This window comes from Misgurnus anguillicaudatus, chromosome 15 (assembly GCF_027580225.2).
Source record: "Misgurnus anguillicaudatus chromosome 15, ASM2758022v2, whole genome shotgun sequence".
NCBI lineage: Eukaryota > Metazoa > Chordata > Actinopteri > Cypriniformes > Cobitidae > Misgurnus > Misgurnus anguillicaudatus.
In genome coordinates this window covers 35,772,523-35,798,806 of record NC_073351.2, presented here as the reverse complement: position 1 = coordinate 35,798,806, position 26,284 = coordinate 35,772,523, and the positions used below count along the sequence as shown (strand labels likewise).

General features: G+C 36.4%; 2 protein-coding genes across 4 annotated transcripts; one reads left to right on the top strand and one right to left on the bottom strand.

Moving 5' to 3' along the window:
• The first annotated feature begins 443 nt into the window (after window positions 1-443).
• Window positions 444-14,168, top strand: ddx11 (DEAD/H (Asp-Glu-Ala-Asp/His) box helicase 11). Of its 3 annotated transcripts, XM_073853888.1 has the most exons (27): window positions 453-606; window positions 715-789; window positions 865-1,077; window positions 1,155-1,241; window positions 4,022-4,158; window positions 4,236-4,290; window positions 4,367-4,474; window positions 4,768-4,855; window positions 5,002-5,210; window positions 6,740-6,892; window positions 6,978-7,024; window positions 7,133-7,212; window positions 7,291-7,332; window positions 7,427-7,494; window positions 7,578-7,616; window positions 8,708-8,834; window positions 9,166-9,294; window positions 9,392-9,504; window positions 9,605-9,677; window positions 9,749-9,852; window positions 10,759-10,908; window positions 10,995-11,063; window positions 11,148-11,248; window positions 11,495-11,579; window positions 11,657-11,732; window positions 11,888-12,042; window positions 13,486-13,584. In XM_073853888.1, exons 2-27 carry the CDS (start codon window positions 724-726, stop codon window positions 13,567-13,569), a joined length of 2,658 nt encoding a protein of 885 aa, XP_073709989.1. In that variant the 5' UTR covers window positions 453-606; window positions 715-723; the 3' UTR covers window positions 13,570-13,584. The 3 variants fall into 3 exon arrangements, with proteins under 3 accessions (XP_055029827.2, XP_055029828.2, XP_073709989.1); XM_055173852.2 differs by having other exon boundaries at window positions 444-789; XM_055173853.2 differs by lacking the exon at window positions 13,486-13,584 and adding an exon at window positions 13,636-14,168 and having other exon boundaries at window positions 445-789.
• On the bottom strand, window positions 13,883-25,349 carry wash1 (WAS protein family homolog 1). The gene is made up of 11 exons (XM_055173854.2): window positions 25,218-25,349; window positions 24,701-24,841; window positions 21,489-21,600; window positions 21,054-21,200; window positions 20,831-20,967; window positions 20,593-20,728; window positions 18,900-19,107; window positions 18,662-18,823; window positions 18,313-18,471; window positions 17,628-17,696; window positions 13,883-14,796 (listed from the first exon to the last, which is right to left on the bottom strand). The coding sequence occupies exons 1-11, from the start codon at window positions 25,223-25,225 to the stop codon at window positions 14,651-14,653; spliced, it is 1,425 nt and encodes a 474-aa protein (XP_055029829.1). The 5' UTR covers window positions 25,226-25,349; the 3' UTR covers window positions 13,883-14,650.
• Window positions 25,350-26,284: the final 935 nt, after the last annotated feature.

Below are 26,284 nucleotides of genomic sequence, written 5' to 3'. Positions count from 1 at the left end.
ATAATATTGAGTATTTGTATTGTTATATATTTTTTCCGGTACAGTTTACCCCTTAGGAAAATTAACCATGGTTTTAGTAGAGTTAAAACCAAACAAACATGTTTACTGTAGTAAAAAACAGTTTGACAACAATAGTTTTCAAAAACCATAGTTAAACCATGGTTAGTGTATTAAAACAATTTGCTGGTAGTAATATACAAAAAAAAAAACATGGTTACTACAAATGGTTATTTACCACAATAAAACCATCGTAAATTTTCATAAGGAACAGTATTCAAAAAATGTAAATGCTGTACATAATGTGTACAGAAAGAAAAATCAAATTTTTTAATAATTTAAAGTTTAACATTAGCAAATGTAATTTTGTAGTGTTTTTCGCCTTTGCGAGAGACTGAAATTTGACGTGCGTCCCTAATCTGTAAGAGGTTTCTCTCGTTTTGATTGGCTGAGGGAGAAGACTGGCGCGTTTGTTCGAGGAAGTTTACGCTGTTTTCTTCATCATTGTATTATCATGTCGTATCGTTGCGTTTTATAGTAATTTGAGATCTCGTCCTCAAATTTAAGCGGCTTTATATACACGAACTGAGCTGATGTACTGTTGAAATTGTGAGCAGTTTATTGTAACTAGCATAGTTTATGTGCTAATTCTCAACCCATATTATGGAGAGTGACAGTGGTCGGTTTCCATTCCCCTTCCAACCTTATCCCATCCAGGAGCGCTTTATGGAGTCTCTTTACACTGCTTTGGATCAGGGGAAAGTTGGGATATTTGAGAGTCCAACTGGCACGGTCAGTCTGCCAAACGAATGATTTACTGTAACTTACCTACTGTTACACGTGTCTTAACTTTGCTTTAAATTCCAGGGAAAGTCTCTAAGTCTAATCTGTGGTGCATTGACATGGCTGAGAGATCACGAGGAGAAGAAACAAGAGGCTGCCAAACTTCTGGATACTGAAGGTTTGGAGAAAGGGAGTGATGATGGGAAAGAGAAGAAGAGCAGTGAAGCATCAGAGCCTGACTGGGTGTCTGAGTTTGTCCAGAAGAAGGCAGAGAGAGACATGGTGAATAAGTTAAAGGTATGAACATGTTATTTGTCCTTGTACAGATCAGCCATATGCTTGTACGGAGTGTAAAACTGTCAACCGTAATTCAGGATGAAGAACTGAAAAGAAAGAAGAGAGAGGAGCGACTGGAGATGATCAGACACAACGCTCAGCTCAGATATGCCATGAAGAGAAAAGTGAGTATTGCACGGTAAAAAGTAGAAGGTTACCTTGATTTAACTGTTACATAAATTTTCATAAACTATGATGACAGCCAACGTGGGGGCCACGTTGACATTCAAACTATGATGACAGTCAAACTGGGGGCCACGAGATGGTGCCAGGGGGGCCCCAGTTTTATGACATTTTATGAAATACATTAATTTAACATGAATTCTGTGTAATTAAACCTAAAAAAAAATAGGGCTATTAACCAAAAGCACTACTTTTTTGTATAATTTAATGTTTTTTTTATTTTATTAAAATGTTGAGTAGAACAGTTTTTTGTCACACATTTTCTTTGGAGGGCCGCAAAGGAAACCATACACAAGGGGAGGCGCATGCTGAAAAAGTTTGGGAACCACTGCCCTAGGCGAGACCATGAAATGGGCCCCACTGGTGTAAAAATTGTCATAGCACTGCAATGTGACAAGTGAAATTAAAACACAAAAATTACAATTGATATATTTAAGTGTAGAAGTTTTATTAAGTGCAACATACTAAGTAGAGATCGACCGATATCTGTTTCCCGATATTTAGGCATTTTCCCATTATCGGATATCGGTTTTGTACTATCGGATTGACCAATAAACGCCTCCATTTTGTGGCTATTTTGAGAATTGCACACTGGACGAGCATCTGACTGTGGGTTCACACCAGCCGCGTTTGAGGCGTCAAATTTGCGTCTACTGCATCTAGTTTGGCGCTTGAACAATTTGAGTTTACTCGCTTCATTGTAGACTAGACGCGTGAATAAGGCGGAATCGCGTCTACCGTGCCGTGCTAAGCGCCTCATTCGCGCAACGAGACCTCCAAACGCGCGTCAACGTGTCTTTACATTGACTTAACACTGAAATCACTCGCGCTTGTCTGAATGCAGCGTGAGAAGAAGAGACAACAACAACAGCATGCACAGCAAATATGACGGTGGAAAGATGCGACTTCATTAAAAGGTCTTTGAGTATACTTACTTTGCTTTAATTAATCAACTTATTTAACATAAAAGATACGTATTATAAATGCCTGATATGCAATGTATGCAGCTAGAGACGAACTCACAGAGTCACGTAAACTGATCCATCAAATCCTGTCCCAATAACGACGTAGCTTTACATGAATTAAACAGCCATAAATAATTGCATGGTGGAATTAAAAATGCTAAATTCAATTCGTTTTTAAAAAAAATTGATTTCACGATATGTCTTTACCATGTACAGAACTCGTATTATTAATCTATGTCTACATAAATACAATTTTACATTCTTCTGCACCTTTAACATTATGCTCCAATTTTGCAAATGTTTTCTGTCTTTATTTATAATGATGTTTTGTATTTATTTTCATTGTACTGTCGATTAGAAAAAATCGATTTGATTTTAAAATCGAGTTGGTAGGTCAAATCGATTCATATTTTCAAAAAAAATCTATTTTTTTTTCTCCCCCTCTGCAGTATAGCGCAGTACATACATTTTGCATTCGCCAAATCTTCCTTCAGCATTTCCGTAGCACGCTCCCTGCGGCGCAGCCCTCAGCCCCTCCCCTCTACCGAGGGCAGCGCATGCATACACAAACAACATGGCAAAAACAGCCGGCGAAAGAGGGCAGCTCCTTTCAAAAAAATAATAAATTTGATGTTGATGCATTTTAATTAAATATAATAAATATATATATTTTTAAAATATATGTACAGTTTGCAATTATTTTGTTTTAAATGGGGGCGGGGAAAAATCGAATCGAATCATAAATGGAGCTTTTTATAAAAAAATCACAGATTTTTTATGGGAACAAATCGCCCAGCCCTACTGTCGATTGTTGTTTGGAGAGTTTATGCTGTTTATCCTGACAAAATTATTTTTATGCTTGGAGGGCCCTCGTCTTGTCTTGGAGCCCCTTGTCTGCATTGCCTGTTGGAAGGGCCGGACCTGGATACGTGAAACGCTTCTTCGATGCAATTACGATTCGTTTTGATTAATTTATCGATATTTTATATCACGTGCCTAATTAAGCAGTTACATTTTTAATTACTTACAAATGCAAACATATATAACATGAACGTTTAATTAAACTATTTGGGGTCCCAGTTGGAACATTTACAACAACAAACAAACAACACTTTTTTTTTTTAAATAAAGAAAAATGAATAATGAAAAATGTCACATAAAATCAAGCTTATGATGGCAACGGTCAAAGTTTTGTAGTATTTTGCAATAGTGACAATCACCGAGGTAGTTGTTGGAAAAAACGATTAAATTGAAAAATAAATTAAAGGTGTAGCGGAGGATTTTCTCGAATTTTAGAAAAGAACCGCCTACTACACTTTTAAAAAAAATGCAATTGCTAGGAGGACCAATAGTCTTGATGATCCACCCGGAAAAAGAAAATCCTCCGCAATACCTTTAAAATAAAAAAAATGAAGTGGTTAAACGTAAGCATTTGATCTGTCACACAACTTCAGATTTAACAGTCAAACAACTGCTGCAGTCGTCTCTTTTGAGAGATTTTTCTTTAAAAAAAAATTAACACTGCATTTTGCATGGACAATAATACCTGCAGTGCTAAACTCATGCTCGTATCCGGTTTCTTTGCTGTGTTTTCCTTGCTACAACCGCTTTGCTGCTGCTTCACTTTCATTTGCTGATTGTATCATTAGAAATATAATCAATGAATCGATCCATATGGATGTATCGGTACACCCCTAGTGGATATGGTACCAAACTTCCCCAGTGACTATACCAGGTTACTTATTGTACTTCAACAGGCCACTGAGGATGATGAGACTGTAAAGTTACTGCAGCTTAGCAAAGAGGGGGCGGAGTCAGAAACACATGACCCAGAAGAGGAGGGGCTTATCGTAGCAGAATATGAGAGCGATGAGGAGGCCACACCCAAAAGCAGGTATAGATACGATGAAGAAATGACTGAGTGGTTTTGTCCTCCAGTATTCTTCATGTTCTGATTCTGTTGCCCCCCAGGCTGTGTGAGGATGATGATGATGATGAAGATCTAGAAGAGGATCATGTCACGAAGGTGCACGTTCAGTCTTTCTCCCTGAGATGGTGAATTAAGAGATATTTGCGCATGTAATGTTTGTTTTTGTCTGTAGATTTATTATTGTAGCAGAACTCATTCACAGCTGGCACAGTTTGTGCACGAGGTACAGAAGAGTCCTTATGGGGACAGTGTTCGATTGGTCAGTCTGGGCTCCAGACAGGTACCCACCTTGTCATTCAATGTAAATTTGCATTGCCAAAGTTAAAATTGCTTTTCAACAAGCCACACCATTCATGTCTGTGACTCAAACATGCTGGATCAGTTATGCGTCTAACTTGTATACTTAAGATTAAGGCTATGAACTAATTTTGTGAGTATGACTGATGGCAATATTGATGTTTGGCTTGGCAAGCACGACTTTGCCAGTTTCAACATTACAGTATTAACATAAACACATTGATGCATTAATCATGATGTGCATATGTGTGTGTGTTTTATTTTTCCCCATTTCAGAACCTGTGCGTTAATCCAGAGGTTGTGCGGCTCGGAAATGTCCAAATGATGAATGATCGCTGTTTGGAAATGCAGAAAAACAAACACGGTCAGAAACACAAACACACCGTCTGCCAATTCAAACGCAGCGTTGTTGATGTTTGTGAATGATAGACAGATTAGATCATGAGATTAGTCATTTTAGCACAATGATGTAAGTGTTAAACGTACTGTACTTCTGACCTCCATCTGCAGATAAACGAGAAAAGGCGTCAGACTTAGAGCCGAAGCGGCGCCGCGGTGTTGCCAAAGCGACGTGTCCCTTCTCGGGTTTTGAGAATTTGATGTCGATGAGGGACGAGGTGCTGGTGAAGGTGCGAGACGTCGAACAACTCCTACAGCACGGGCGAGACACACACACGTGTCCTTACTACAGCACACGCATGGCCATACCTGCAGCTCAGGTTCACGCACGCACACACACACACACACACACACACACACACACACACACACACACACACACACACACACACACCTGTTTAAATACATCCACACTCTTAATATAAAATGAACTCACTTTTTTGTAAGTATTTTATCAGACTTGTTTGGGTTAGGTAATTTCACTTTAATGACAATGAAAAGGTTATTAGTCAATAATTAAAATGCCTAATTTTCACTAATTTTAATCATTTTGAATTGCATACAAAATAAAAGTTTGTGTTTGCATAATATATATGCATGTGTACTGTGTGTAATTATTTTCTATATATATAAATACACACACATGCATGCATGTATGTATGTATGTATTTTTAAAAACATTACATGTGTGTGTGTTTATTTATTTATTTCGATTTATTTATTTGAATTTTTCTATTTATTTATTTTGATTTATTTATTTATTTTGATTTAATTACTTTGATTTTATTTATTTATTTTGATTTATTTATTTATTTGGATTTTTCTATTTATTTATTTTGATTCATTTATTTTGATTTATTTATTTTGATTATATTTATTTATTTAGATTTTTCTATTTATTTATTTATTTATTTAGATTTATTTATTTAGATTTTATATATTTATTTATTTAGATTTATTTATTTAGATTTTATATATTTATTTGTTTAGATTTACTTATTTATTTAGATTTTATTATTTTGATTTTATAATTTTTTATTTTGATATATTTATTTATTTAGATTTATTTAATTAGATTTTTCTATTTATTTATTTTGATTTATTTATTTATTTTGATTTATTTTTTATTTTCATTTATTTATTTAGATTTTATAATTGTTTTATTTTTATATTTATTTTCCTTTATTTATTTAGACTTGTTTATTTATTTATTTTGATTTTATTTATTTTATTTTGATTTATTTATTTTGATTTTAAAAAAAATTATTTTGTTTTATTTATTTAAATTTTGCTATTTATTTATTTAGATTTTATTATTTTTTTATTTTGATATAATTATTTATTTTGATAGATTTTTTAGATTTATTATTAGATTTAAATATTATATATAAATGTAAAAATATATACACATATAACATTTTTCTTAAAAATTACACACAATACACACATTGTAACATGCAAACATTCATTTTGTATGCGATCTTTTGACAGCCCTAGTATTTAACAAATCTGACTGCCTTTCACTGCAAAACCCTTTAAGGTCATGGAAAAATTCTCTAGTTAATCTTCACTGTCCTTTCTGAATAAAGGTAAAATGATCCTAAAAAATGTCCTAATATATTCGGTTAACCTATTTCTGAATGATCTGAGGCCGTGATTAAAAGAATTTGAAGCTAAAGTATTTGATGAACTACGTGCCGAGAGGTCAATATCAAACTCTTGCAGCTTTTGTACATGTGCTTTTCAAATGTTTCTCGTTACATATGACACTTAGGTAACATACTTCTTACTGCATACTTGTAGTGAAGAAGTATGCATATTCACACGTATCTTACTCGCTTGTTGAAAGGTGGTGGTGTTGCCCTATCAGACTCTGCTTCATGCTTCCACTCGCAAAGCTTCTGGGATCAAACTAAAGGATCAGATTGTGATTATCGACGAGGCTCATAATCTGACGGACACGATCTCAGCCATACACAGTGTAGAAATGAGCGGAGCACAGGTACACAAACACAACCACACTTCTTATACACACACAGTCATTCATCACAGGTCACTAATACAGTAAGTGTCTGTGTATGTTTCAGATTTGCAGGGCTCATTCACAGCTCTCCCAGTACTGTGAGCGCTACAGGTACAAAATTAACTAAAAAAAAGTATCTTTTGAGGTATATTGCAATCATGCATGTAAAGAATGGGCAAATGGGTGTCATTATTTTTTGCAATTTTGTGTTTCATGCAGAAGTCGATTAAAGGCCAAAAACCTGATGTACATCAAACAGATTCTCTTTGTTTTGGAGGGACTTGTGCGCACACTTGGAGGTCAGATGAATAAGGTTGTTGTTTTGTGTGTATATTGTTTACTTTGCAATAATTTACTCAGTGTTTTTTTCTTAATAGGTAAAGTGGGTCAGAATCCAAATACTCAGTCCTGTCAACCAGGTAAACAAACACCTGACATGCATTAAATTCCTACTGCTGGTTATCATTTGATCTTAAACATCTGACTTTGCTTGGGAATTTGTTTTTAAAACAGGAAGTGAGCTACTGACTATTAATGACTTCCTGTTTAGGGGTCAGTGTGACAACATTAACCTTTTTAAGGTATTACAAAACTTCAGTGCATTCTGGAAAGTGATTTAAAGTAAATGTTTTGTGGATAAGTTTTGTTTTTCTCTCTTTTAAAGGTTCAGAAGTATTTTGAGAAGAGCATGATCAGCCAAAAGGTAACTATTGTGACGTCTTAAAAAGTCCATAGACAAACGCACATGAACGCACACACACACACATATGACACACACGACATACGCACAAACAAGACTCACAACACAAAAAAGACACGCACACAAATGCACCAACAAGACATGTGACACAAACAAGACACACGAGTCACGACACACACATGCACACGCACGCACATGCACGCACAAACAAGACACACACACGCACATGCACGCACAAAGAAGACACACACGCACATGCATGCACAAACAAGACACACACACGCACATGAATGTACAAACAAGACACACACGCACATAAATGCACAAACAAGACACACGACACACACATACACACACAAACAAGACACACACATGCACGCACAAACAAAACACACACGCGCACATGAATGCACAAACAAGACACACGACACACACATGCACACGCACACACACGCACATAAATGCACAAACAAGACACACACACACGCATGCACATAAATGCACAAAGAAGACACACACACACACGCACATAAATGCACAAACAAGACACACGACACACACATGCACGCACAAACAAGACACACACGCACATGCACGCACAAACAAGACACACACGCACATGCACGCACAAACAAGACACACACACGAACATGAATGTACAAACAAGACACACACACACGCATGCACATAAATGCACAAAGAAGACACACACACACACACACACGCACGCACATAAATGCACAAACAAGACACACGACACACACATGCACGCACAAACAAGACACACGACACACACATGCACGCACAAACAAGACACACGACACACACATGCACACACAAACAAGACACACACGCACATGAATGTACAAACAAGACACAAACACCCGCACGCACACACATGCATGCACATAAATGCACAAACAACACACACACACACACGCACATAAATGCACAAACTAGACACACGACACACACATGCACGCACAAACAAGTAACACACACGCACATGAATGTACAAACAAGACACACACACACACAAACACACACACACACACACACACACACACACTGATGATGATGTATCTTGTGTGCAGTTGTGTGGATTTGTGGAAAAGTATGAAGGCAACGGCATAAACTCGCAGTCCAGCTGTAAAAACAAAGAGAATCGTCGTATTGAAGGACTCGGACTTTACCTGCAGTCGCTGCAAAACAACCCAACAGGTAAACCCATCATACGGTCAACATTTACTAATGTATCGACAAATAGTTGTGTATAGTATGGTGGATACATTTGACACACAATACATTTTTAAACCCATATAAAACATTATCAGTATATTGAATCTGTTTTACTTCATGCAGTTGCTATGATATTAGCGCACTAACAACTATCATCACACATCTCTTTAACAACTTCAAGGTGTCATTCAGTCTGTAGTGCAAAAGTAAATCATTAACCTTAACAAACATTTGCCATCACCAACGATATATATATGATTAAATGCCACTTTAATAAAAAAATAAACAGCAGTCCTACATATACGTGTCGTAGTGGTTTCAGAACAGCAGGTGGCAGCGGAGGTCAAACCCACGATGGCCTCTCCAATGATGCTGGTCGAAAGTTTCCTGTTTGCTCTCACGAACGCCAACAAAGACGGACGAGTTGTAATACAGCGACAGGGTTAGTGGAAATTAAAAGCATCTGAACAAAGAAATGCAACTCTATATTAAACATTTTCTCTCACACATAATCCCATCTCCATCTCTTTATCATCTAGCATGTCTTGCTCAGAGCAGCCTGAAGTTTCTCTTACTGAACGCAGCCGTTCACTTCACACAGATCGCACGGGAGAGCCGGGCCGTGATCATCGCCGGAGGAACCATGCAGCCTGTCAGTTTACACGCATACACAACAGTGTCACATCTGCTTTACTTTAATCATTTTTTAATACAAACACATTGTAAAAGCAATGCTAATTTTGTATGGATAGGTTGCAGATTTTAAAGAGCAGCTTCTGTTCTCGGCCGGAGTGACGGAAGATCGTATTTTGGAATTCTCGTGTGGTGAGTTTTACATCCGTTTTCTTTTCCATGCTTAAAGTGCCGTGTATTAATGTGTTGTGTACTTACTTCAGGTCATGTCATACCTCCTGAGAATATCCTACCCATAGTCCTTTGCACCGGCCCCTCAGGACAACAGTTGGAGTTCACTTTTCAAACCAGGGACACGCCACAGATGGTAAAACTTACATGCGCGTGTGCGCACAAAGCAAAAACGACACAGATGGCTGCATGCAAACACAACAAATTTATTTGTAATAATCAGTCCTTGTGTCTGTCAACTGTAAGTGAGTTAGTGCTCCTGCATAGCTTAGTGGTAGAGGATTAAAGGAGGAGTCCACTTTAAAGATGGGGCCCATTGACTTTTCATAGTAGGAAAACTACTATGGTAAGTCAATGGGCCCCATCTTTAAAGTGGACTACTCCTTTAAGTTACCCGCGCAAAAGGTCACGGGTTCAAACCCAGTGTACACTACTGATAAAATGTATACATTGTAATGCACTCTAGGTTTTGCAAAACAGGTAGAATTACAAAAATACTCACCCCTCACTGGATGAGTATGAGGTATAAAAAAGCGCAATGCTTTACAATAAGGTTGTGTTGTTAAATATTTTTGTCATCATTTACTCAACCCTCAAGTTGTCCCAAACTTGTATACATTTCTTTCTTCTTCTGAACACAAAGATGTTTTTAAGAATGTTTGTAACCAAGTAGATCTGGGGCACCATTGACTTTCATAGCAGGAAAAAATAATACTATGCAAGTGAATGGTGCCCCAGATTTGTTTTTTAACTAACATTAGTAAATGCATTAGGTAGCATAAACTGATGAGTAAAGGATTAATGTTGGTTAATGTCAACACAATTGTTTGTGTTCATTGTGCATTAACTTGTGTAAACATAACTTTTGTATTAGTAAATGCTGAAATTAACATGAACTGAAATTAATAAATGCTGCAGAAGTATTGTTCATTGTTAGTTTATATTAACCAATGCATTAAAACTAAGAAAAAAGTAAAATGACAATAAATTAAATTAAAATATACACGTTTAGTTGAATGATTTTGTGTTTACCCATGGTTAGATGGAAGAAACCGGCCGTGTTTTATCAAACCTGTGTAACATAGTGCCGGGGGGAGTGGTCTGTTTCTTTCCTTCATACGAATATGAGAAGAGAATTCTGGGACACTGGGAGGCTACTGGAGTCCTCCAGCGCTTACAGACTAAAAAGAAGGTACACGCTGAACTGCATACTTAACTAATGTTTTATTAACTGTATGTTAAAATATCTTAGGGATACAATGCTGTTTTGTATTTCAGATATTCCAGGAACCAAAGAAAGCCAATCAGGTCGAGCAAGTGCTCAGTGACTACTCCAAATCTATACAGGTCTGTTGTATGAAAATATCAGTACATGCATGTTACATACATGACATCAGGCTGTTTTATGTAACATGTTGTATTTAATTTCAGCGTTGCGTTAATGCCGAGGGCGGCCAATCAGGGGCGCTGTTATTTTCCGTAGTCGGAGGAAAGATGAGTGAAGGAATCAACTTCTCCGATGACCTGGGCAGGTGAGTAAAACTCTGCTTGGTGTACTACAATTTTGCATACTTCGTGATGTAATTTTCGTTTACGTTTTCCACAATTAAAATACAGACAAATATCAACTGTGATTTACTTCCAGGCGATCCAATCAGATGGATTAGATTAAAAATGCAATAATGCTGTTTCCATTACAACCCAAGAAATTTTATCTACAAAAACGTCTTTATTAAATGAAATGAAGTATTAAACAGTGTATGTATGCATGTGTTTAGATGTATTGTTATGGTTGGAATGCCGTATCCCAACATAAAGTCACCAGAGCTGCAGGAGAAGATGACGTACCTGGACAAAAACATGGTGAGATGGCATAAACCGGGTCACAAACTAAACAAATCTCTCATCTCTAATTGTTTATCTTTCTTCTCCTGTCTCAGCCTCATATAGATGGTAAAAGTCCAGGGAAAGCAATGATTGAAAATCTTTGCATGAAAGCTGTCAATCAGTCTATTGGTGGGTGGAGCCATACACAGCAGACTTCCTTTGATTCATTATTGCATTAAGTGCACCTTGCGGTGGAGACAGACAATATGAAACATGCATAACATTATTGAGATGTGTTATAGCTGATAATGTCACTGTCTTACACTTGTTCTTTGCTTACGCAGGGCGTGCGATTCGTCATCGTGGTGATTACGCATGCATTGTCCTGTGTGACCACCGTTACTCACGTACAGGAACGCTGCAGAAACTTCCAGAGTGGATTCGATCCAGCACACGCACGCACACCAGCTTTGGTCCTGCATTCGCAAGCATTAGAAAGGTAAAATGTGTTTAAATAGCCTGTGAAACATTACACAATACAATACAATTCAACTCAATACAATTGTATAGAGGGCCATCCAAGATATGCATACTGTCAAAGAGCCAGTAAGATGCCAATTTTAAGCGTCCAGACAACAGGTTTAAATGCATGCAAGGTCAAAAAACACTGTAATTTTCTAAAAATAAAAATGTAAAATTACCCCATTTCTCAGAGATCCCCAAACGATTCGTGTGAAGCCGTTCAACGACTCGGTCTCCCTAAACCCCACCTTTCAGTAGCCTACTCTGCTCTGATTGGTCAACTGACAGAGTCTCCGTACAGATCACAGATCAGTGCACAAACCAACAATAGTGCAACATGTATTGACCTAGTGCTAACAGGATTGACTGAGAAAACATTATCGACATCAATACACATCATTCATCATTAATCCAAGCAATAAAAACGACGACAGACACTAACATTTAAGCAAGTATGTAAGCTAACCGGACCATAGCAAAAAATGTAAACACTAAGTTAGTGCACATGCGCTAGCCGCTTGCTAACGTGACTCTCTGACAGTATATTAAGAGTTTAAACACCGACATCAATACACATCATTCATCATTAATCCAGGTTATAAAAATGAAGACAGACATTTTTACACTCATTTAAGCAAGTATGTAACTATAATAATACTTACAGGTTGTGTTTAGGAGACGCATGTTGTTTCAAATAAAGTGGGTACTGAACCATCTTTTATTGCCAAATGTCTAGTAAATCGCTCTGTGAAAAAGTAATTTTAACCACTATTTCTTCACAGCCAAACGTCTAGTAAATCTCTCCATGAAAAAGTAATTTTAACCACTATTTCTTCACACCCAAACGTTTAATATATCCCTCTATGAAAAAGTAATTTTAACCACTGATTCTTCACAGCCAAACATCTAGTAAATCCCTCCTTGAAAAAGTAATTTTAACCACTAATTCTTCATATATCTTCATCCTTTGGCAGTGAAAACAACACAAACTGAAAACACAGCATGTTTACACACTAACTAGCTGTGGGCGGGTCATAGTTTTCGTTTCTCCCGCGGGCAAGGCTGTAGGCAGAGATTATTATGCGAAGTGTTGGTATTACGTGGATAAAGTCAGGCAGGAGATTCAATCCATATGACGATTCGTTTCAGGGATTCAGAGTCGACTCCCTACTTTAAAAGCCAATAACTTTATTAATCGTGCACTTTTTGGTTCAACTACTTTACACATTGTTTACATTGATGGACAGCTACATGACACACTGCAATACAGGTCATTTTCGATTTTGGATCTGCGTAGCTCTTTAAAGTATGCATATAGTTCTGTCAAAAGTTGTAGGTAATTCCTAACACACAGTGGATTTAAAACGACAAACTGTGCAATGAATATAAATGCAGTCTTGTGTTGTGTTGGTCTATCCAGCTGTGTGATGTTTTAATGAGACAGATGGGTGTTAATATGAGTCTGTGTTTTCCAGCTGTGTTCTCTGTAAGTAGATCTGTTTGAATAAGAGGAAGTTGTCTAGATGAGGAGATTAACCACCAGTCTTAATCGTTTATTTCATTCCTTCAGTTTTTCTTAGAGAAGCGACAGAGACCGCCAGTCTGAGCCGACAGGAGATCATCGACTGCTTCACCATTTGTTCGTTCTGCATCACGAATTTGTGTTACGACTCGGGACGTGTAAATTATTTGGTTCAGCATCTCCGTCCTCAGGTTATGCAGTTCAGCATTTGTTTCTGAGATCCTGACCTGATTAAAACGCCTCTTTAAGTGTCTCTGTGTTTGTAAGTGAAACTGTAAGAACACAACATTTCAGATCGAGTTAAACAATGAGTTTATTTTTTCTGTACTAAAGATGCAGAATGCAGGAGATGAGTGTTTTATACAATGTAAAAATTACAAAATACATTCTTTATATTCACTTTCCAGTCCTCACTTGGTGAAATATAAATTCTGGACTTGACTAGATGTTTTCAATGTTGATGGTTGATGATGTATATTCTTGTCACGAACATGAATTTCTGTGTAAATAGTGTAAAAACTCAATGCAGTTCATTTCAATTGCACAGTAATGTTTTTCAAATATATTTACAGAAAAATGTGTTTTATTGTTGTGTGGTCTTTACTGAGCTAAAAAACATGAAATCCCCCATGAATCTACAATGATCTGATGCAGGGATATAGACGTTGCAAATTGTTCACTGTTTTAAAAAGGCATGTAACATTTTCACATGATCTAAGAAATTATTACAGTACTCTCATCTATTGACATGACTGTACTACTTAGTCTACATCATGTTTAATTTGATGTGAAACTAACTTTCACGAAGGTGTTTTCGCCTTTATAAATGTGTGCAAACATTTAGCACCTTTGAGACCTAGCTGAAAATTAATTGCATTTAGGAATCAATTCATTTTCAGGATAATCCTTCTGGTTAGATCTTACATTTCTGTCCTTTACAATAAGTACACAGTGTAAATCATCCACAGCTGTCCTTGGATGGACAATATCTTCCTGCGGCTCAATAAGAGTCTTTGAGTTTTACACCAGCTAAACGAAACCATCTGACCCTTGGTCACCATGGTTACGCTTCCCAGTCATCTTCATCTGCAGCTGGTTGCTGTGGTGCTGGAAGGGGCGGGATCACATCAGACATCCTGGCAAACGCTCCACCCGTGCCGGCGGGTGCTTCTGATGAGTCTCCGGCCCCTGGACCCTTGCCAGAGATACCTGTCAGAAATTCACAGGAAAAACAATTAGCAATGTTCAATAATCTAAATCACACATTTTGCATGTAAATATTTATCAGTTTTAAAGTATTTTCTGTCGCTATTGTTATCATTACCTGTCATCTGCACTGTAAAAATTCTTTGTTGCACTTAAATGTTTTAAGTTTAAACAACTTGAATTAATAAGTCATTGCAACTTTTTGACTAGTTAGAAGTTGCTATGAATTCTTAAAATAAAGCTGTAAGAGTTTAAGCCCATTCAAATTTATTTCTTAATTTATACTCCTCACTAGTCAAAAAAAGTTTAAGGGCTCTATCATACACCCAGCACAATGCGCGCAAGTGTCTTTTGCTAGTTTCAACCCGGCGCAATGATCATTAATTTTCACGTTTAGCGCCACGTTGTTTAAATAGCAAACCCATTTTTGCGCCCATGGGCGCGTTCTGGTCTGAAAACGAGGTGTGTTCAGGCGCATTGTTGGCACGTTACTATTTTGAGGCAACTAAAATGGACTACGCCATTGACCAACAAAAACCAGCTCTAAAGTCTATGGCGCAATGTTGTTTTTGTTATTTAATGAGCGCGTTAGAAATATGCGTCTATAAACGTGACGACAACACGAGATTGCTTATCACACACATGAATGAGCAGCAGCACAAAAACGCTTTTAAATATAAAAGATTAAAGGATTAAAATGTAAAAGATTATTATTGAGTCTCTTGGACATAAATGAGGATCGATGATGAGACGTTAGAAGGCATAAAGAGCTGCTTCACCTGCAGCCTGGTAAGTAAAATGCTTTGCTTTAAACAAATGCATCTGTTTTTAAATGTTGTTTTTTTTTAAATGCTACCTCACGGATTTATTGTACGTGATGACTCTTTAGATAGCCATACATTTACAGCAATTAAAAGCTTGCTATTTTTACTTCCATGACTAAAAGAAAATGGATTTTAACTTCTACTCGAAAAATAACAATTTCAATACAAGTAAAACAACACAATTTTTTAACATAAATCATAAAAAGGTGTTTTTCTCCGCTTTGTTTTTCAGTTTACGAAGTCCGTCATCTAAATAGGGATTAGACATATTGCCAGCAAAACTGGCTTTTAAAGGGGATGAGAGATAAGACTTTCATTGGTTTATTGCACGTTACACCCAAAACACTCCCATTACTCATTAGGAGAATATGAACAACCCTTTTAGACCGTGCGCTTGTGCATAAACCATTTTTCCCATCGTTAAATTAGCAAAAGTAGCATCGGACACGCCCACTTAGGCTGTGCGCTTTAGACAATGCACTTAGATCGTTAAAATAGGGCCCTAAATTACTTTTCAACATTTAAGTGCAACAAGAAATTTCTACGGTCTGGTAAATTTTCCTTTATTGGTACATGGATAGATAGTGTCCGTGTTTTATTTAGCTTTTAATTGTATAAACTTAAATGATATTTTATGATTAAATTGTAATTTATTTTTTTCATCAACTCATGAGCCCCCTGCAATTCCCCCCCGAACCTAGGGGTTTGTGAACCCCAGTTTGGGAAACCTTGCTCTAAATGTATGTAGTAATAAAAAGACAAAAAAATACTTATTCTGTTACAGTTACAAATTACTTCATAAAAAGGATTCAGTAACTTAATCCAAGCACCAAAATATAAAAGTTATGTAATCTGATTACTTATGGATTCCTTTAAGGACACACAAACACACAATTTTATGTTTACAGGTAAATATATGTTCATTTTAAAATGCTGACTGAAGCCATAATTGGCCTGGGACGTTGGCAATGGCAGTTCGCCTACTTTTGTAGCTTAAATCTGTTTTTAATTTCTCTGCAAGAAGAGATTAAGAAAGAACACTGGGTTTCATTCACTAAACATGTGTATGCACAAATGTGACATTTCTTCTAAAGAACAATCACACGTCCAAAATAATCATGAACAAGGAAAAATATATAGGGGTGTAACGATTAATCGTGCAAATGCGCGTTTTCTCAATGAATGAATTTGAATGAATTACGGTGAAATCCCGGCACATCCAAACGCCAGGGGGCGCTCTCATGCAGAAACTCCCTTTGTGCCACACAAGAAGTAGCATTACAAACGCTATTCCAGGAAATGTGTACACAGGAATATTTATACGCTGTTCTTCAAATTGTTTCAGGTATTTTCATGATGATAAATAATATTTTGAATGATTTTGTTTAACGAGTGTTGCTTTTTCAAATGCACGTTATAAACGACTCCGACTCATAATGATTTTAGATTGATAAGGACTTCCTACTGACCAGATGCCGTAATACAGGCACAAGCTGTGCATAAAACAAAGAATCGCAGCCTTGCGATTCACAATCGATTTCAGACAGGCATTTTTAATGAGGACCGCGATTGAATCGTGATTGAATCGTTACATCCCTAAAAATATATATCAAATATATAACACAGATATATATTATAAGGTTCTTTGTTCTTACATTTTTTGCATACATTTAGAAGAAATTTTAGTTTGAAACTTTTTGTTGAATCATGAATCTGTTCGCGCATTTCACGCACAAATTTGTGCGTATGCATGCTTAGTGAAGAAAATAAGTGTTATTATGCCAAAATAATGATTTATTTCATTTTAAATGAAACCACTGTAATTCTGAAAGTATTCACATTTTTTTACAAGTGTAATCTGATTACTGTATTTTTACATAAATGTAATGGATTACAGTTACTAGTTTTTCTATCCTGATTACGTAAACCTGTTACATGTAATCCGTTACTCCCCAACCCTGTTTAAATGTGATTATAATTATAAGTGCAACAGAACTGTTTCAGACTTACCTTTCCTACGCATGGCCAACTTATTAAAGAGATCAGACATGAGGTCTCCACCACTGACCGCTGCTCCAACTGAAAGATTTAAGATGACGGTTAGTTTAATTCTGTGAATATCTTTTGTTTAACACTTGTGTTTCATGGAAAATGAAAAACATTGCGTTACACTGAAGAAATAAGTGAGAAAAGACTGAATTAGAAGGAACTTCTTCAGCATGGCATTTACCTTTGTGCAAGGTCTAAATCATTAGTAATTACTTCTAATAGATCGTAAATGGTAATAAAAACTTAGCTCAAGACTTTCATATTTAAAGTTTTTGTTTTGCAAACTATTAAATATTAGAACAAATGTCAAACAGATTTAAAAAGGCTTAATGGGGCAACTATAATGAAAGTAGATTTCTCATTTGACCTTTCCAAATACCACAGCATTTAACCGTATGCAGCAATGCTAAGACAAAAATTAACTCCTTATGTATTAATACATTTTGTTATTATTATTATGCATATATTTATCCATAGTAAAGAGTCTCGTGTTATTGAAATCCCTTCTCAGTATGAGTTAAAGTGCAGAGACGAGCAGCACTAATGAGTTTCTTAGACTAATAACAGCTATTAACAGCCTTTAATTACAGACACACCGTCTAATAGTACACTGCATGCTTTTAATACTACACCCGTAACTTCTGACCTTGCTCTTGTTCCTTCTGTTTCTTCTTCTCCATTTTGCGCTCCTTCACGTTACGGAGTTTGGCTCTGCCGATACCGCCGGCGTTCCGGATCGACTCGAGCAGACTGGCGCGTCCGTCAGACGGCTGTACCACTTCATTAGGAGCACCTTTCACCACACCTACCCCAAACAAATTTTTATATCTTTGAAGGTTTATCTTAATATCCCAGGAAGATTTTTCAAACTGTACTTCCTGAAGGTAAATGTTAGGTAAGTGTTGAGGCTTCTGTGGCACTATAACAACGACTAATAGCAGATGTGGGAGTGTTTAGGAAACTTTGCGATTGCAGAAATTATACACTAGTCTTACCTGTGGGCGGAGCTTGACCTGTGCTGTCTGGTGCAGGTGGAGGCGGGGGCGGAGGGGGGCCGGCAGGAGAGGATCCAGGGGGCGGGGCTGACACATGGATGGGCTCTGGTGGAGGAGGCGGAGGAGGAGGTGGAGGAGGAGCTTCAAGTCTAAAATGAGAGTCTTAAGAAAAACAGAATTCAAATGTAAAACAGACCAAGTAGTTCTCAAAGTAACAGTATGTTGATTTAAATCTTACCGGATCCACTAGACTCGTCATGCTCGGTCCCAAATGATGGGAGCTCTGGGATGCTGGTACTGGAAGGAACGGACGGGGCGAACCCCGGGCCGAGGTCGGCGCTGTACATGAGGTCATCTGCGATGCCGGGCAGGTCAGGCAGGTAGGATGGCACATCGATCTCTGGCACTTGACCCAGATCTGGCACATAAAAATAATTCTCTGCGGTCTGAAAGAGAGCATGTAAGAGAGACGGCTTAATGTCTGATAATATATTAACTGAAGTGAATCTTTATACTGTGAATGTTATTGTTGGGCTGCATGATATATGAGATTTATATTGACCAACATAAATCTTTCTGGTTTAAGGAAGCATTATGGTGCATTTACACCAGACGCAAATAAAGCATTAAGCACGAGTGATTTACATGTTATGTCAATGCAAAGACGCAATAGACATCCTGCGGTGCGATACATGCGCGGTGTGAATTGATGCGCTTCACGCGCATATCACGCAAGTTGAAAAATCTGAACTTTGGCAGATATTCGCGCCGCGTTAACTAATAAGGAGCTTGCTATAGTGACGTGATTACAACGTAGCGGGTGGAGGCAGAAATGCAAAACAACAATGAAGGAAAAAATCACAGTTGCTGTATGTGGACACCTGAAGCTGTACAATACATCTTCATACTTTTACATGCGCAAATTACGCGAATTGCACGCGCAAAAGCTGCAAATTTCACGCACAAATGACGCAAATTTCACGCGCAAATGATGCAAATTTCACACGCAAATGATGCAAATTTTACGCGCAAATGATGCAAATTTCACTCTCAAATGACACGATTTTCACTTGCAAATTTCACATGCAAATAATGCAAATTTCACTCGCAAATTTCACGTGCAAATGGTGCGAATTTCATGCACAAATGATGAACATTTCAAAATGACGCAAATTTCACACGCAAATGACACAAATATCACGCGCAAATGGTGCGAATTTTACGCACAAATGATACACATTTCAAAATGACGCAAATTTCACACGCAAATGACGCAAATTTCACGCGCAAATGGCGCAAATTTCACGCGCAAATGATGCAAATTTCACACGCAAATAATGCAAATTTCACTCGCAAATTTCACGTGCAAATTGTGCGAATTTCATGCGCAAATGATGAACATGTCAAAATTACGCAAATTTCACACGCAAATGATGCAAATATCACGCGCAAATGGTGCGAATTTTACGCACAAATGATAGACATTTCAAAATGACGCAAATTTCACGCCCAAATGACGCAAATTTCACGCGCAAATGACGCAAATTTTACACGCAAATGACGGAAATTTCACGCGCAAATTACACGATTTTCACTTGCAAATTTCACACGCAAATGACGCCAATTTCACGCGCAAATGACGCGAATTTCACACCCAAATGATGAACATTTTTCATTCACAAATTTCACATGCACATGACGCAAGTTAACTCAAAATCTTCAAGCTTTCAACTACGCAGGAATAGCGTGATTTATTCGCTTGATTCGCATCTGGTGTGAACGCACAGTCACACTCTCTGACTCAACACCTGCTATCTGCATTAACTTAAAACACTAACTACACATAATTTTATTGATATTTCCCATTTTTTTGTACATTTTTCAGCCGTGGTTATAAGTGTAATTCAACCGTTGAGAGCTCAAAACCTCACCTGTCTCTCAAGCTGCTCTCTCTTGGTGATTGACAGCGGTGCGTCAAACGGTTTGTCCTCCTTTTCAGTTTTCAACGTGGTGTGCGTTTTAGTCACAGCGCCAGCCAGAGGGTCTAGAAACACGTATTTCTTATAGCTATACACGAGAAAACACACAACAATGATTATATTAATGCCAATAAGGTTGCATTGCCTACCCGACAACACTAAGTAAATATGTGTAGGTGTGTGTACTCACAGGTTTTCTGTGGTGTTGAACAGCAATAATGAGCTGACAGAGTTTACATTTCTCGGCAAACTTCCCAAACCCTCTTCTTTTTCATCTTCAGAGCGCTGCTTACTGTTCACGTACACTGGCAAATACATTGACTTCTCCTACAAAACACACAAATACACCAAAAAGTTAACAAGGAGGGAAAAGAAACTGGAGGAATTGGAGAAGGAGTTTAAAACCTATTCACCTTTAGGGCCTTGTCATCCAGTGGGCGGAGCTTGCTCTCAACTTTAAAGCGAGGCCGTTTTTGGGAGGCGGGATCAACTGCACCGGTGAAAATGGAAGAATAATCCTGCAGTTTTTCTGGAGCGGGATATTTGGCACTGGAGAAAACCTACACAAACACACAATTACAACACAAACACTTATTATCTTTAAACAATGTCACAATGAAAAAGTCTTAAAAGTCCCAAGATTACAAACTTCAGTAAGAATCTTTTTCCTTTTAAAGTGAAATCTGACTCAGTTGTGTTCCTGAAAGGTTTGACGATACCCCTACATCACATGACAGTTACTAAGTTACGGTGGCCCAAAATAGTTTTTTCTTCCATGCCGTTTAAACTCTCGCTGTGAGACTGACTCACTGTCAGCGTCTTTGTGTGTATCATTGGGGTTTCATCACCTTTGTGGCTTTCTTGCTTCCTTTGATCTTCTGGACTCTGGCCTGAGCCAGTTTGATCCTGTCTGTGACGGACTGAAGATGGACACGGTTCTTCTCCACACTTTGGGACACCCTGGTAAAGTCAAATTAAATGAAAAAGTTGAGCATTATACAAAGGAACACATTAAGATCTGCAATGCACAAAAATATAATGCTCATTTAAAACTAACTTTTTCAGGAATTGTTGCTTAAATAATATGATTAGGGCTGTCAAAAGATTAATCATGATTAATCACATCTAAAATAAAAGTTTGTGTTTACATAACATATGTGTGTGCAATGTGTATAATTATTATGTATATATAAATACACACACATTTATGTGTATATTTAAGAAATATTTGCATTTATGTACTGTATAAACATTTATTTAATTTATATTATATAGAAATATAAATATTTTATATGTAAATATAACCAATTTTTCTTAAATATATACATGACTGTGTGTGTTTTTATATATAAATATTAATTATACACACTACACACACATATGTTATGTAAACACAAACTTTTATTTTGGATGCGATTAATCGCGATTAATCTTTTGACAACCCTAAATATGATATTTCAAGATAAACAGTAAATTAAAACTATTGACGACACCTTTTGTCTACTTTAAAATCTATAAACAGCAATGTCAAAGTATAAAACACTTAATAAAGCATAAAGCACATTTTGTTTTTAGGTATTTTAAGATGAATTTTCAGCACAATTGTGTAAAATGGGGCTGTCGCAATATTAGACGTTTACTACACAATCATCATGTCCAAAGCACAGGCGATAACAATTTTATCGTGTAGGGCTGGACGATATGGCCAACATTTTCATCACTGGTGAGTGATTCTCGCAAAATTAGACTTATGAGGTGTCATGAAACATTTTGATAAAAAAGTAAATGCAAAGTAAAAGTATCAAAATAAGAAGCATACAGTTACAAACATTTCATGTACTATTGGGCACATGATTTTAAATGACATCATACAAACCAATTTTGTTGTTTTTCCACATTTAAGGGGAAAATTTTCATTACCGCAATGTGTCCATGACTGGATTTGGGTTCTTTGACATGGAAATATTTATAATAAAAAATCTAAAAAATAAAAAGCTTCAGTGCATGTTATACTCTATAAACATTTACAGTAAAGACACATGTGGTATTTGTTGATCATTGGTAAATGTAGAGACAATAATAAGGAATATAAATGTGTTCAAGAAAAATGTTCTCATCCTCCGCAACAATTTTCAATCATTGTTTAAGCACTCATTGAACTAACATTTAAAAAAAAATGTTGGAAGGGACATAATTGACTGTGACACTCAAAATGGCTACCAGGTAAGCAGTTAAAAGTTGAAATTTTGTTTGTCATAGTACCTAGACAACTTTTTAGTTCTCATTACCGAGTTTGTAAATGCATATATTTAATGTAATATGTTGCGGTAATGATCATTTTTGATAATGATAATCTAAAAATGTAAATAATTTTATAGGAAATATTTTTAAATCCTCTAAAAATAATGTTTATAGTAAGTTCAGACCTCATATGCGCAAAAATAAAAAGGGCTTCAAGGGCTTTTTAAAAAAATCTGATGCTGGACACCTTCTTAGTCTGGATTTCGTGAGAATCATTTTGGTATACTTCTAAATTTCGATTGATACGGTATAAATCTGATAACAGTATGAATGTTAAAAAAGCCTTAAAACTGCAAATATTACCCACAATGAATGTCTGTACCTACAAAATTCTGAAGTCTATTAAGCTTTGAAGGTTTGGAAGGAAGAAGAAAGGAAGAAGCGCCTTAACCCGAAATGAACACGTTTTTAAACGTGACGTGAATGGCCATGGTGACGGGACGCTGTAATGTTTATCGAAATATCGGAAATGTGTTTAGAAACCATATTTACCATTATTGGGGAAAACTATACAGCGAAATATATTTATATAGAACTATTGTCCAGCACTATTATCGTGATATCCATTAAAAATGGTGTTTAAAAAAACATTACTATAGGCCAAAGTCATCTTCTATCTTGCTTTTATAGTATCGTTTATTTTGTTGGCCATTAAATTATACTCAAAACACAAGAGTAGGGAGGCAAAAAGCGAGCCACTGTAATTCTTAAAGCTAATTTTTAAATGGCTGCTGAATTATTTATGATATTATCACATATTGAGATTGGGAGCATTAAAGTTTAACTTCACATTGACTTCAATCTTGGAAATGATCTTACTCAGTCAACATTAAAGAAATCAATTATGTTTTTACAGAATGTTTGTTATTCAGGATGATTTTAGGTAAAAAAAAATACAGTACACCACAAAAATGACTTTAGCTGGGCTTTCACAGGTAGGTTCATGCATTTTCCTCTACTTTTGACCTTGGTGGCACTATGACAATGTCATCTATCTTGAGTAATGCCTTTAATTGCTCTTATCAAATAATCTTGCTGACTAGACACTTATAACTTTTATTTGTCTATTCTGCATATACGAAAACAACCGTACAGCAAAAGATCTCTTTACAGTAAAAGCTGTTACAGTTTGCTCTGCCAAAGCCTGAATCCATAAACCGAATGCAGTCGCAATGAGTGTGTAATTGTGCATGTGTACAGTCATAATGCTATTCGATGCGTTCTTTTATAGCCTGCGGCACTGCATGCAGTCTGAAAGCCTGCCATTAGGAAAGAGAGAAAAAATGAGAGAGGAATGACTAAAAGAATAGGAATAGAGAACAGTGAGCGTGCAGCTTAATGGTGCTGACCTAGAAAAGCACAGCGTCTTCATCACACACACACAAAAATATGTTCCCTGGACCCTTACTTGCCATGTTGTCATGGTAACACTGTGGATGGTTTTCCAGTCTGTTCAGCTGGAATTAGCATATTTGAGCATTCACACGCAACAGCATCTTGTACGAAACGTGCACACTCATTGTATATCTCTCCCTTGATTTGCACATAATCATTAGCTATCATTAATACACTCACTAATTGAAACATTGCATTAGCAGCACAAAAGGTCATGGGTTCGAATCCCAGAGAACACACACACTGGTAAAAATGTGAAGCTTGAATGCACTGTAACCATTCTGACAAATGCATTGATGTTAATGTACTTGCATGTAAAAAGTGATCCTTGATAACTCCAACAGTCGTGCTTGTATGTGTTTACCTGGTAAAGATATCTGTTGATATGGTCTCCAGATACTGCAAGGCTTCAGTTATCTGATGCACAGCCTCTTCCCTCCTGAGATCCGGCTGGATAAGAGGTACAGAGTACACCTGTCCCTCCAGGTGACGTTTTTGCGTCATCCTGCACACAAATGGACCACTGAATCTTTCAATCTGTATTTCAGATGCAAGTCTAACACACTGTCAATGGTCTGAATTCGTGTGATAAAGCAAAATAAAAACACTGCTAAAGTGAAATAGATCTAAAGGTTTAACTTAAAGGTAATCAGGTGACTTTAGACAGGGCTGGAAAACTTTTAAATAACCGTCTTATATTGTGCTCTTATATTGTGCGAACACTTTTGTAAGATTGTAAACATGTGATCAACATCAGCTGATTTTCATGATCTGCACAACGCGATCGTCCCACTATCGCCAGTGACGAAAAACGCAATGGGGAGCAAAATCAACGTCTATAGCGATATGAAACAAATATAATATAAAATTGAACACTTTACCTGACCATGAATGTGTAAAAAACACAGTTGATCTGGTGTTTGAAGGAGCCGAGTCTTTTAGGAGAAACACTTCCGTATTTTCAGATCATGTGACGAGTGACGTAAAACTAAAAAAAAAACACTCTCAAATGTCAGGTTTATTTATTTATTTATTTTTACATATTTTGTCTTTGTTACAATATTGTTACTGTCAAGTATTTCATTGATGTTTGGTGTCAATTCAATAAAAAGTCATTTTTTATATTGAACATTTATTTGAATTATTTGTGGGGGAAATATGTTTTTTTCCTTTCACGACTTCTTCATATTTCATATTTTCTTTTTAAATCTGATTATTTTGTGTTGTAAGTGCAAGTGGGCTCGGATTAAGTCCAGTATAGCCCAATTCAATTTTCAAATAAAGATTTATTTTAAAACATTGAAAGGACTTTAAAGTTGTAAAGCTAACAGGACTATGGAATATTACGCGTTAAATTCCGCATTTTGAAATTATTGTATTGTATACCTTTTTTATTCTCTTTCATTTTTTACTTTAAATATTATTTGCGCAATTATAATGGCTGTTTAAATATTGTTTACAATCTTAATGGTCTAAATAAAAAATGTCAACGTTTGACACGAAGATTAACAACCACAAAAGTGTCAAATTTGTGAATCTGTATAATGATCTGATAAATGTTACATAAATCACTTTATTACCTCTGTATTTTTGTGCTTTTTTCTTTATTGTTTTAATAGTTGCCTTCCTTTCCTTTTTATACTTTTATTATATTTAGGCTATGTCATCCATGATTGTTTAAAACTGTTTTAAGTTAGGCTTCTCTTGCAATAAAAAACTGAACAGGGAAAAAAGTAAAAGCTTTTAAACTTTATCTGATGATAACTGAAAAATTATGAATAATCATTTAGTACACGCATTTCTGTATTAATAAGTTTTAATATTACTTATGTTAATGTTTAGGTTTATTTTACTTACATATTAGTGGCAGAAAATGGTATTGTGTATAATTAATTAACATTAAACATAAAAACATAATATAAAATTAATATTTAGTTACTCAACAAAA